At 41.1% G+C, this 12,160-nt stretch overlaps 1 protein-coding gene across 1 annotated transcript; it reads left to right on the top strand.

The window, feature by feature from the left end:
• Positions 1-4,526: 4,526 nt before the first annotated feature.
• Positions 4,527-11,084, top strand: si:ch211-248a14.8 (uncharacterized). Its single transcript, XM_048563279.2, has 3 exons — positions 4,527-4,700; positions 7,007-7,301; positions 9,209-11,084. Exons 1-3 carry the CDS (start codon positions 4,527-4,529, stop codon positions 9,721-9,723), a joined length of 984 nt encoding a protein of 327 aa, XP_048419236.1. The 3' UTR covers positions 9,724-11,084.
• The last annotated feature ends 1,076 nt before the right edge of the window (positions 11,085-12,160 follow it).

Raw genomic sequence — 12,160 nt, 5'->3', positions numbered from 1 at the left:
GTAATAGAGCTAGGGTATGTCAGTGGACAGAATGGCTTCCGTCTGCGCCATAACGATTCTGTGATACACAGGCAGTGATTTAATTATGTGCAAAGCATTGTAAAGTTGACCATGCAGATTCATTGTGACTTAGAGATGTTTGTGATTACTGACTGGGATCACCTGCCCATTTTCTCACCTGCAGGCAACAGCCTGCTTTGCATTTGGGCCAATTACCCCATTTTGTAAAGCCTTCCAAATATCAAACTGCAGTCTACTCCAGTGAGCTTAACTGTGAAGCAAAAGCTCGTTGTTTCAGCAGCTTGGACACTACAGGAAGAAGTGACTGCATAGAAGGAAGCAAAGCCTCGATTGGCCAAGATCCCTCAAAAGTGTCAGATAACTTGTTTCCTGACTGTCATTGGTTGTGAAGAAGGGTCACTGGACTTCAAACGTTAACTCTTCTTTCTCTCCACGCACGCTGCCAGACCTCTCCAGCACTTTCAGTTTTTGTTTCAGATTTCCATTTAAGTTAAAATTTGATTTTTTTTACCACTGCCATGAGAATATCGACAGCTTATACTCCTACAATTACGCAAAGAACTGTGGATGCTGAAGATCTGAAAAAAAGATTACTGGACTCTAAATGTTAACTCTGCTTTCTCTCCACAGATGCTGCCAGACTTGCTGAATTTCTCCAGCAATTTTGGCCTTCGCTCACATTCCTATCGTGCTTCTCATGTATAGCTTTAAGTACTTTACAAGGAAGTGGATATAAATAGAAAATATGAAAGATGCCGAAAACAAAAGACAGTGGCTTGAAATGTAATCAGAGATAGTAAGAACTGAAGATGCTGGAGCCTGAGATAACAGTGTGCAGCTGGAGGAACACAGCAGGCCAGGCAGCATCAGAGGGGCAGGAGAGTTGACATTTCAGATCAGGACCCTTCTTCAGAAATGTTGACATTTCAGAAATTTTTGAAGAAGGGTCCCAACCCGAAATGTCAACTTTTGTGCTCTTCTGATGTTGCCTGGCTTGAAATGTTATAATATATTTAATCTTGAGGGCACTGGACAAAGAATATGGGGACACAGAAATATGAATAACCAGAGGATACTGATCTAAAACCATTGGGAAAATAAGCAACAGTAATGAAGGGAATAAAATTGTATCAGTGATAATGGGAACTGCAGATGTTGGAGAATCCAAGATAACAAAACTATTGAGCTGGATGAACACAGCAGGCCAAGCAGCATCTCAGGAGCACAAAAGCTGACGTTTCGGGCCTAGACCCTTCTCCTATTCTAGGGTCTAGGCCCGAAATGTCAGCTTTTGTGCTCCTGAGATGCTGCTTGGCCTGCTGTGTTCATCCAGCTCCACACTTTTGTTAACGAAGGGAATAGCTTGTTTAATCCACAGGGAAATCCAAAGTTATGGGGCTAAGGTAGGAAAGGCAGAATTGAAGATTATCAGATCAATTATGACCTCATGGAATGGCAGAGCAGATGCAAATGGCCTGCTTCTGCTTCAGTATATTGTGATCTTGTGCAGTGAGTGGTTATGAGCAGGAAGGCAGTGCCTGAGATTCTGGTGGAGGAAGACATAATCACAAAGGGAACCAGATAGTTACCTGAAGAGAAAGCCAATGGCAAAGCAACAGGGAAAGGGCAGCAGAGTGGGACTGGCTAAGTTGCTCTTGCAAAGCTTTGGCATGAATATGATGAGCCAACTACAAATCTATAATAAATCACTGGTACTGCAATGGGATATTATTCAATTCAATGACTTAGGCTGTACAGCCATTATTTGACTTTAATTTTCGATTTTCAGTCCCAAAATCAATAGCTATAGTGGTATAATCAGTATTGTTGCAATCTGGATGGAACATAAATCACCAATACCAAGTTAAATTACATTGTACTGCTGAAAATTAGTTTTGGTTTCAATGAACTTATCTCACAATCTTAAAGCTGCTTTTTGCATCCTCTTTACCAATTGACTAACCAATGTAAATAATCATTCACTGCAGTATTCACATAGTCCATTACTTTCAGAATTTCAAACACCAATTAGGTTCTTCTTTCACTACATCTCGTTGTGAAACTTCACATTGTAACCATATTTTTTCTTCCCAAGTAACATATGGAAGAGTTGGTGATTTAGTTACTCCATGAGTGAGCTGGAGTCCTGGTCTGATGGAGTTAAAGGTTTCACGTAGAATTCGATTAATAAATCTGAAATTGAATGCCACCCTCAACAATGGTAATATGGTAACTATTATCAACTCCCATCAATGGGGGAAGAAACACCTGACTCACTAATGTCATTTTGTGAAGGAAATCTGCCATCTTTACCCAGACTGGCTTACATGTGACTTTAGATCCACACCAGCATTCAGACCATTAACTGTTCTTGGAAATGACCAATTAAGTTGGGCAAAAAGTACCAATGATAATCATATCCATCAAAGTATTTTTCTAAAAAAAAACCTCACAGATTTCCTTCGGTCCCAGTGCCCTTTCTACAACGGAGTTCCCAAAGTGTGTCCCATAATGTAATTGTTGATCTCGCTGTAGTGGTTTGTAAGCAGCACATTTTTTTATCTCATCATTTAACACTCCCAGGTAAGGCTAAGCTCTGCATATTCTGATGTATCCAGTTACACCTGTTAGTTCTGAAGCAGAGTCACTGGACTCAAAATGTTAACTCTGTTTTCTCTCTGCAGATGCCGCCAGACCTACTGAGTTTCTCTAGCAATTCGTTTTTGTTTGTTTCAAAGCTCCTGTGGACTTGTCTTATGTTTTCTTGTCTCATTATCATCTCTAATTACCACACATTCATCATCATTTGTGCAATTTAATCTCTCCTACCTTCTACCTTATCAAACACTTTCCTTGATCTTTTTGCCGTGGTCTCATATTTTGTAAAAACTATTAATCTAATAACAAAAGTTCATTGAACTGAAACATTAATTTGTTCTTTCTTTATGCCAATGCTGCTCGATCTGCTGAGTATTTCCAGCACTTTTCATTTTATTTTGAGTTCTGTGCACTCAATAAAAACAAATGACTAGATATCGGAAAACTAAAATAGGAAAGGTCAGAAGCACAGAATTATTCTGGCAGCATCTGGAAAGATCAGAAAAGAAAAACACAGCTTATCTCGCAGGTCAGTAAAGATTGTTTATAATTAAACTCAATGCTGGGGAAAAAAAGGGTGTATAAATCTCTAGATAACCAAGTGTGGAGCTGGATGAACACAGCAGACCAAGCAGCATCTCAGGAGCACAAAAGCTGACGTTTCGGGCCCTCTCTGATGAAGGGTCTAGGCCCGAAACGTCAGCTTTTGTGCTCCTGAGATGCTGCTTGGCCTGCTGTGTTCATCCAGCTTCACGCTTGGTTATCTTGAATTCTCTAGCATCTGCAGTTCCCGTTATCTCTGTATAAATCTTTAGGTACTTCCAGCTCTGAAGAAAGATTATCAACTTGAAACATTAACTGTTTTGCTTTCTCCACAGACGCCACCAAATGGGCTACATGTTTTAATGCAGTTTTTTTATTATTTCATGTTCGCCCAAACATAGTGGAGTTCTGCCCTATTAATTACAGCCTCAATAATAAACTCTGGATAAGCTTAAGAAGTCCAAGGAGATTGACTTGAAGCATGGCTTAATACTGACTTTATTCAGACTCTCCAATATATCTAACACAGGTCTGTCCTGCAGTCAGATTGACCTGTGGATCTCTATGGCCACCAGCTCTGGAAACCACTGTCCAGAGCTGCCCTTGATCCGGGGCCTAAACCTCTCTCTAGTTATCCTCTTGCTCTTAATGTATTTGTAGAATCTCTTTGGATTATCCCTAACCTTATCTGCCAATGATATTTAATATCTCCTCTTTGCCTTCTGGATTTCTTTCTTAAGAGTGCTCCTACACTCTTTATATTCATTAAGAGATTCAACTGAACCAAGTTATCTATATCTTATGCTAAAAGTATTGAATTTTGTTATTAAACTCTCCAGCTTATGAAAACAATATAAAGTGATAGTTAAATTACAATCCAAACTCATTTTTACTACAGGCCTATCAATGCCACATTCCCCCATGGAAATTAAGAAGGTTCTGCATGTACAAAGCAGACTCGTCAGCATCTGAACCAAGCATGAGCCTGCATTTGTGTATTACTAAGTGCTTCACACCAAACAAAATGTGGTTACTGATGTCATGTAGAAACGGCCAAAAGGATAGACAAATTGTGACCTACTGAAGTTGTTAAAGGCACGATATAAAATTAAATTCTTCCCCTTTCTTTCAAGTATTTATAGCTTTGTGACAAGACCACACTCGGTGTTAATTGGTTTTGACAGAATTGGGTACTTTTGAGCATTTTTTCTTATTTCTTATCAAGTGTTGATCGGTATCCTGTAGATTGTTGACTGCAGTGGGGTTAAAGTTCTGTGCGGATAGTGCAGGCTGCCGCTTTGCTGCTGCATTATAAATGAGTTTGAAGTTAATTTTTAATTGCACACCAATTGGTCTTCCCCAGGATGGTAGCGGCAGTCCCTGTACAGAACTCTGCTGGCAGCTGGCTCCTGTGCGGCTGTTGGTTGTTGGGCCCCTGGGCTGTTTACACCTTGTGCTCCGGCTGCTCCGAGTTCTTCAATGGTGTCTTCGTCAACCAGTACCGCTTCAGCTTCCCTGCTTTCATCGCCCTCTGCCAGGTTAGGAGAGCCAGGGGAACTGCATTCTGTGACCTGTAGTTTCATCTCTGCTGTCATTACTGATAAGAATTGGGACTGAATTCTATATCCCTCCTCCTTAATAGAGTATCACCAAACTGTAAAGCACATGCTGCCTGCTATACCTGCTCCGGCTTTTCGATAGGGTGTCCGGATTAATTCTACTGCCTTGCTTTTTACTCCATAGTCCTGAATTTTTACCCTCTGGTCGTTATCGTGGGACTTCTATTGACCTAATAATGGGTTAATGGGGATAAATAGGTCAAGCTTTTTTTTTACAATGGTTGGTAGATTCATGCCTTCATCATCTTTTACAGTCCGGGAAGAACGTCCCTGCTTGTATCTTGATGTTGGTGGCAGCTTTATTTTGTTTTGGCTTTTAGCTTTCCTTTTACCCACTGCTATGATTTGGAGTCTTTGGCAAGGCCAGAGTTTATTGCCCCATCGCCTAATGCCTTTGGGAAGATTTCTTCAACCTGCTGGAGGCAATGTGGTGAAAATAATTCGTGGTGGTGTGTGAGGTTCCTCTGTACCATGACCAGAGAAGCCAGTGACAGGGCTCCTGGCTCTTACACGCCTTCACATGTTTGTGTGCCAATTGTGTAAGTAGTGCTATATGGTGCTGAGAATGGGTTGCTCTATCCAGGGGCTGGCTTGTGGCAGGAAACTCCTAGGAGGATAGCAGCAGCACTTTTGGGATGTTCTGAAGACAGCACTGAAGAAATCGAATGTTACCCCCAGTTCCTTGGCTGCACTGATGTGTGACCAACATAAATAGACCAGGCTCATTCAGGAGGCAGCAAGCACACTGAGAGAATGTGCAGAGGTGAGGTTGGGGTCTTTGAAAGAAGCACACAACCCAAGCTGGCAAGCGCCAGCTGCCCCAGGTGTGGCAGAGTCTGCGGATGATGCGTTGGACTTACTGGCCAGCTCAGAACCCATTGATTTTCAGTGGAACTAAGTCATCCTTGAACCCAAGGAGGTCCCTAAGAAGCACATCTTACTTACAGAGATAGCCACATGTCTGAATCTGCTGGGTAGTGTTGGCAAACTGAGAGATCCAGGGTTTTCTGCACATTGTTCTTTGAAAGTTATGCCACACGTAGACAGGTTGGTTAAGAAGGTGCTTAGCATACTTGCCTTCAATACTCAGATCATTGACTGTAGGAATTAAGACATCCTAGTATGGTTGTACAGATTGTTGGTGAGGCCTCTTTTGGAGTACTGTGGCTAATTCTGGTCACCCTGCTGTAGGAAGTATATTAGGCTGGAGAGGGACTGAAAAGATTATCAGGATATTGCCAGGACTGGAGGGTTTGTGTTTAAGGAGAGGCCAGAGAGGCTGGCATTTCTTTCACTGGAGTGTAGAAGTTTGAGGGGTGACCTTACAGAGGTTTATAAAATTGAGATGAGTAAGATGAATAGCAAATGTCTTTTACCTAGGTTTGGGGAATTCAAAAGTAGAGGGCATGTATTTGAGGTGAGAGGAGAAAAATTTAGAAGGGACTTGAGGAACAATATTTTCACACAGAGGATCGTTCATATGTGGAATGAACATCAGGTAGAGTTACAAATTTACAAGACAGGTGCACAAATGGGAAACATTTCAAAGGGGCAAACGCAGGCAAACGGGATTAATTTAGTTTGGGCAACTTGGTCAGCATGGATAAGTTGGACTAAAGGGTCTCTCGGTGCTAGATGACTGTAAAAAAACTTGAATGCTATTTTGATTCAGAGGAATGGTGGTTCTTTAGTAAACATTTTCCTAAGTGGTGCAGTAATGAGGTTTGACCTCCATTATAGAATTAAGTCTTCACAAAATGAGTGACTGGTTCAGTGCGGTATGGAGTTAAACTGAGAAGAGTGAAAACCAATGCTTCAATGCCTTTTAATGGGAAGTCAAAAACATTAATTGAGCAGCAGTTAGCCTCTTTGTGCAGAATTCTTGTGGTGCAGTGGTACTGTCCCTACCTCTGAGCCAAGAGGCCTGCCGACAAGTCCAACCTGCTCAAGAGGTGGACAATAGCATCTCTAAACAGGTTCAAGAAAAAAAATCTAACATCCTAATGACATGTCCCATTTTCCTTCCTCAAACAACACTAAGATAAGCCGTCAACTAATCTAATTGTCATCTGTCGGATCTTGCTCTGCATTAAACAGCCACTTAATGTGCTTCACAGTCATTGCATTTTTAAGGAATCTATTGCATGTAAAATTCTCACACTTTCTGTGCACGTAAATACAAGTTCCTTGGCACAGTACTGTTTCATTGTGCTTTGTTTTGTTAGGCTCTGTTGACCATTGTGGTGTTGCAATTGTTGAGCCAAGCCAGACTGTTAAAGATCCAGCCTTACTCGTTGGAGAGTGGAGAGACTTTCCTGCTTCCTTCTATTTGTTTTAGTTTTCATTCACTTCTAACCCTGTGGGCTGTGACCAGCTCCAACTCCATAGGTTTCAATTTCATCAGACAGTTTACACCCTTGGCCACCTTGGCATTGATGGAAATATTCAACTTGAAGAAAAGAACATCCTCCAACACTACTTTCTTGGTGCTGCTGGTCACTTTGTGTTCAGTTCTTGCAGGTAAGATTTACTGAAGAATAAGCTATCCTAAATGAGCTAGCTTTGTATACCACTGTATTTCAAAGTTATTCATTGCAAATTAGCTTTTGCTACATAAAACTTCTAAAAATACAAATCTGTAATTTCAAAAATGACCATCTAATTTACATTCTACCTCTACATCATTTTCTAGCCACACTCTACAGTCTGTGCTTTTGAGTCAGTTATGTTCCCTTTTTATTCCATCCCATTTTCAGTAATAAGGTTTTGGTCTTTCTGCCATTGTATACAGGAGTGCCCTTCCATAACACCAACACTCCTCTCCCTCAAGCATCTGCTAGAACTTGCCTTTTCATTGATTAATCACTCATCACTCATGCTATGGAGTATCTTTAATCTTTAAAGGGCATTTTCTAAGTATTGTGAAAAAGTGAAATTCGAACAAAAAGTACTGGCAAATAAAGAGCACATTGCAAGGGAGAAGACACATTAACATTTAAGTCTGTTACAATTTAGCAATGATCTCTCTCATCAGGTTTGTAAAAGAACTGGTAAACAAATTGACAAATGTCAACCAGCATTTATAATTTTTTAAATATCTGCTTAAAATTGCCTTTGGACCTAAAGTTACATCTTCCCAGTTTTAATAATGGTAACCCAAAAAATATTGCTAATCATCAACCATGTGGGTTAAATTCCACTGGTCTGTTTGACCAGTTGAGGACAATAAAAGGGATAATATTCTGTCCTTTGTGGCAAATACCAAACCTCCCTTTGTCTCATGCCAGTGATTTGAAAGGATACTGAACCCTCTTTTAGCAAGATGTGTAACAATGAAGCCTGTCTCACTGAGGGTATTCCACAGTAGCCTAGCTTCTCCGTCCCAAAAAATGTGGAAAATCGATCAATAAGAGGATATTGTCAAAAATACAGCTGTGTGGGATATCAAGAATTATTGATAACAACATAATTATGGATGAGGAAGGCTAATTGGTTTGCCTTTGTTCAGCCATCCAGATTGAGCACCCAACACACCCTCAAGACTACCCATTGCAGCATCCAATTTATTGGTCTATGGGTTGTCTTTTATTCGAAAGCCCATGCCCCTGATGTTTCTGGACCAATCACTCTGTGCAAAAGGAGCACCTTCTCAGTTCTGTTTTTGCCTGCATACCTTATATATTCTTTCAGTTGTTGTCAACACCAACATAAAGTGTATATATCCACCAATTTCCTGAGAAATATAACCTTCAGTAAAATAGAGGTGAGGGTGCCATAGTCCTACAGGACCATAAAGTTACTGACTTGTTAGAGACAGACGACTGGTGGTGGTTTAACCTGAGAGTCACCGTACCTCAGGTGAGGGGAGAGGTTGAGAAGTTGAGTTCTTTATTGGAAGATCACCTCATCATAAAGCTAGAGTCCTGGCTTCTCCATTTACTCTGACGGTTGAGATCAAAGGTGGCCCTTCTCTACATCTCCTTTCCACAAAAGGAATGTATCCAGTCCCAGTCACATTCTCAAGATGATGATATATCACAGCACTACGTAATTCGATCACGACTTCCTCCAGCTTGAATTGCTCTGGTTAACATTTAATTAGCTTTGTTGGCAGCTGCCCAACATTAGTAGGTCACAATTAGTAGCATGACCAAGAATCTTAAGTTCTTATCAAGCTCAATCTTAGTTATGTCAGTACTGTTCACAGACTATGGGTCACCCAATTACCTAAAAATTTTCAGCATTTTACATTTGCCTTCACTGCATTCTTAGTATGACCCAAATGCGCACTGCCACTGACAACTGTCAACTCAGAATTTGGTTGAAAAATGGATTTGTTTTGAGGAATGTGAAAGGGTAAAGGAAAAGTAACTATTTACTTTATTCAGCTTTCTAAATGTGAATTGTTCTAATTTGTTCCTGCTTAGGGTCTCAGAACTTCAATGATGAAGCTCTTGTGTATGCATATGGAGTATTAAACCTCGTGTTCAAGAGCACTTACCTCATATTGATCCAGGAAATCTGTGAAGACCACAAGAAGTCAGTGGTGGATGTCTACTACACTTGTAGCATTAATAGCTGTCCGCTGCTGTTGCTTTACTGCTTTCTCCATCCTGATACTCCTCAGATCATCTCATCGGGCAGCTGGTCCAGTCTGATCTTTTTGGGCTTCTTCTCCTTGGTGCTGCTGTTTGGGTGTTTGCTGAATTTTCTTGTTCTTCTGTGCACCTTGCTGAGTTCAGCCTTGACGATGAACATTTTTGAGGTCGCAAAGACAGACCTACTGATGCTAAGAAACATTTCCACACAAGAATGGACTTTTTCACTCCCACTTCTCACCAGCCTTCTCATCAGTATCAGTGGAGTAAGTATTTATATATACAAAGAAGCGTGGGAGCCGAATACAGGAAGAAAGAAAGAAGTGATGTGCAACACAATCTGAAAACTGCTCATTATATATACACAAAAAAAACACAGGAATATTTTCCTTTTGATTTATCCAAGGAGGTTGATATATTGCTATTTCCATGACTACAGTTCTCCAGTATCATGTTCAACTATCCATGCACTGTACAAACCTCACTATTGAATGGTGTAAAGCTGCTCATATGGCCTTAAAGTCTTGCGTTCACATCGCAGTTTTGACAAGATCAAGCTAATGGGATACATTTTGTTGTATTTAGGAAACCAGGCAAGTTTATGCACAAACCTCCCACAATCACGATAAATGACCAGATATTCCACTTTGTGAAATGTTGATTAATGGATACATTTGGCCAAAAAACCATGCAGAACAGCCCTAATGCTCTTCAAGAGTGCGAGGTGATCTTGCCTGTTTACCCGAGAGATGGGGATTAGTTTAATGACTCAGTTGAGAGACTGCATGTTGCAGCACTGTCCCAGCACTGTACTAAAGTCACAGCCCTAGATTTTTGCCCTCAGGTTTCTGGAGTGGGACTTGAACACAACCCTCTGTTTCAGATGGGGCAAATGCTAGCCACTGAGCCACCGTTGTCTTGGGCACAATATGCCATTGACATTTGCATTTGCAAATCTTCCAGATTTTTCCTTAAAACGTACCAAGACTGATCGCAAAACTTGCACTAAAATCAGCCTGAACCTGTGACATTCTGGGTCAGGAAGTCTTAATTAAATAGGAATAGGATTAAAAATGAACCATCAGAGAAAAACATCTTCCAAATTAACTCCCACCATTTTAGCTTTGTGCATAGAAATAGTCGCATCTTCCCTTCAGTACTGAAAGGGTAGTTTGAAAAGGGACAAAGTTAATAAAGTAAATATCTTTAGAACTGTACTGAACTCAGCCTTTGTACCTTAAATGCAAGTTTTTGTCATTTATTGTTGCAAAGAGCGATTGTTGAAAATGTTATTTGCTTTTAAATAAATCCAAATGTAGTGGAAATACTTGCATTTTTACCTCTACCTGAATAGAAAACATTTGGAGGGATATGGGCCAGGGGCAGGCAGGTGGGACGAGTTTAGTTTGGGATTAGGGTCGGCATGGACTGGTTGGCCCAAAGGGTCTGTTTTTGTGCTGTATTTCACTGTCTTGGTTTATCAGCCGCTTAACTCCTTTCATAAAAACAAAAACACAACAACTGGTGATGCTGGAAGTCACAAATAAAAACAGGGATTGCTGTAAAAAACTCAGCAGATCCAGCAGCATCTGTGGAGAGAAAGCAGAGTCAATGTTTCAGTCCAGTGATCTTTCTTTAGAAGAAGATGCTGCCAGACCCGTTGAGATTTTCTGTTTTTGCACCTTAATCCTTTTTCTGAGTAATCTGTTACCACATTGTCCTCAAGACCTGCACATGCAGAGAAATTATGGGAAATAATTCAGCAGCATTGTGATGTTGCAGACGTACTACACAAACTGTAAATTGCTGAATAAAAATGTAACTCACCTGCAAAGGTGTCGTGTGATACATTTACCTCAGACCCAATATGTAATAATGTAAAAGCACAAATCATAGAGTCACAGAAACAGGCCATTCAGAACATAGAGTCTGCGCTGATGCTCCAAACAACAGCCCACCCTGACTCACCCTAAACACCCTCTCCCCATACTCCTGCATTTCCCACGGCTGATCCAACTAGCATTCACATCTCTGGACAATTTAGCACAGCCAGACCACTTAGCCTGTACATCTTTGAACTATTGCGGGGGGAAGCTGGAGGAACGTGACAGAAATCCATGCAGACACGGGGGCAGCATGTAAATTCCACACTGATAGCCACCCAAGGCTGGAGTTGAACCTGGGTCCCTTGTGTTCTGAGGTAGTAGTGCTAATCCCCACTGTGCCAACATGCCACCCAAAATACTGTGTTTTTATTTCAAATCTCCAGCATCAAATGTGCTGTAAAGACACAGTAGGTTTGGCAGCAGAAACAGTTAGCATTGAGCCCAATACGAGACTCAAATTGTTAACTGTTTCTCTCTGCACAGATGCTGCCAGACCTGCCGAGTTTCTCCAGCACACTGTTTATTTAGCAAACTGACTGCCAATACCTGACTGTAGTGTAAAGATAGAATTTATAATCATCTAGCAAGCAACAATTTGATTGGAGATAGTCAACGTGGGTTCACCAAGGGCAGGTCGTGTCTCACAAACCTCACTGAGTTTTTGGAGCAGGTGACCAAGCATGTGGATGAGGGAAGGGCAGTTGACATGGTGTACATGAACGTCAGTAAAACTTTTGATAAGGTTCCACATGGTAGGCTATTGGAGAAAATGCAGAGGCACAGGATTGAGGGAGATTTAGCAGTTTGGATTAGAAACGGCTTTCTGTAAGAAGGCAACGAGTGGTGGTTGATGGAAAATATTCAGCCTGGAGTCCAGTTACTAGTGGTGTGCCTC

The sequence above is a fragment of the Stegostoma tigrinum genome, chromosome 37 (genome assembly GCF_030684315.1).
Source record: "Stegostoma tigrinum isolate sSteTig4 chromosome 37, sSteTig4.hap1, whole genome shotgun sequence".
Classification (NCBI taxonomy): Eukaryota; Metazoa; Chordata; class Chondrichthyes; order Orectolobiformes; family Stegostomatidae; genus Stegostoma; species Stegostoma tigrinum.
The sequence above is the reverse complement of the archived record's forward strand: the minus strand, read 5'-3'. Positions and strand labels throughout refer to the sequence as shown.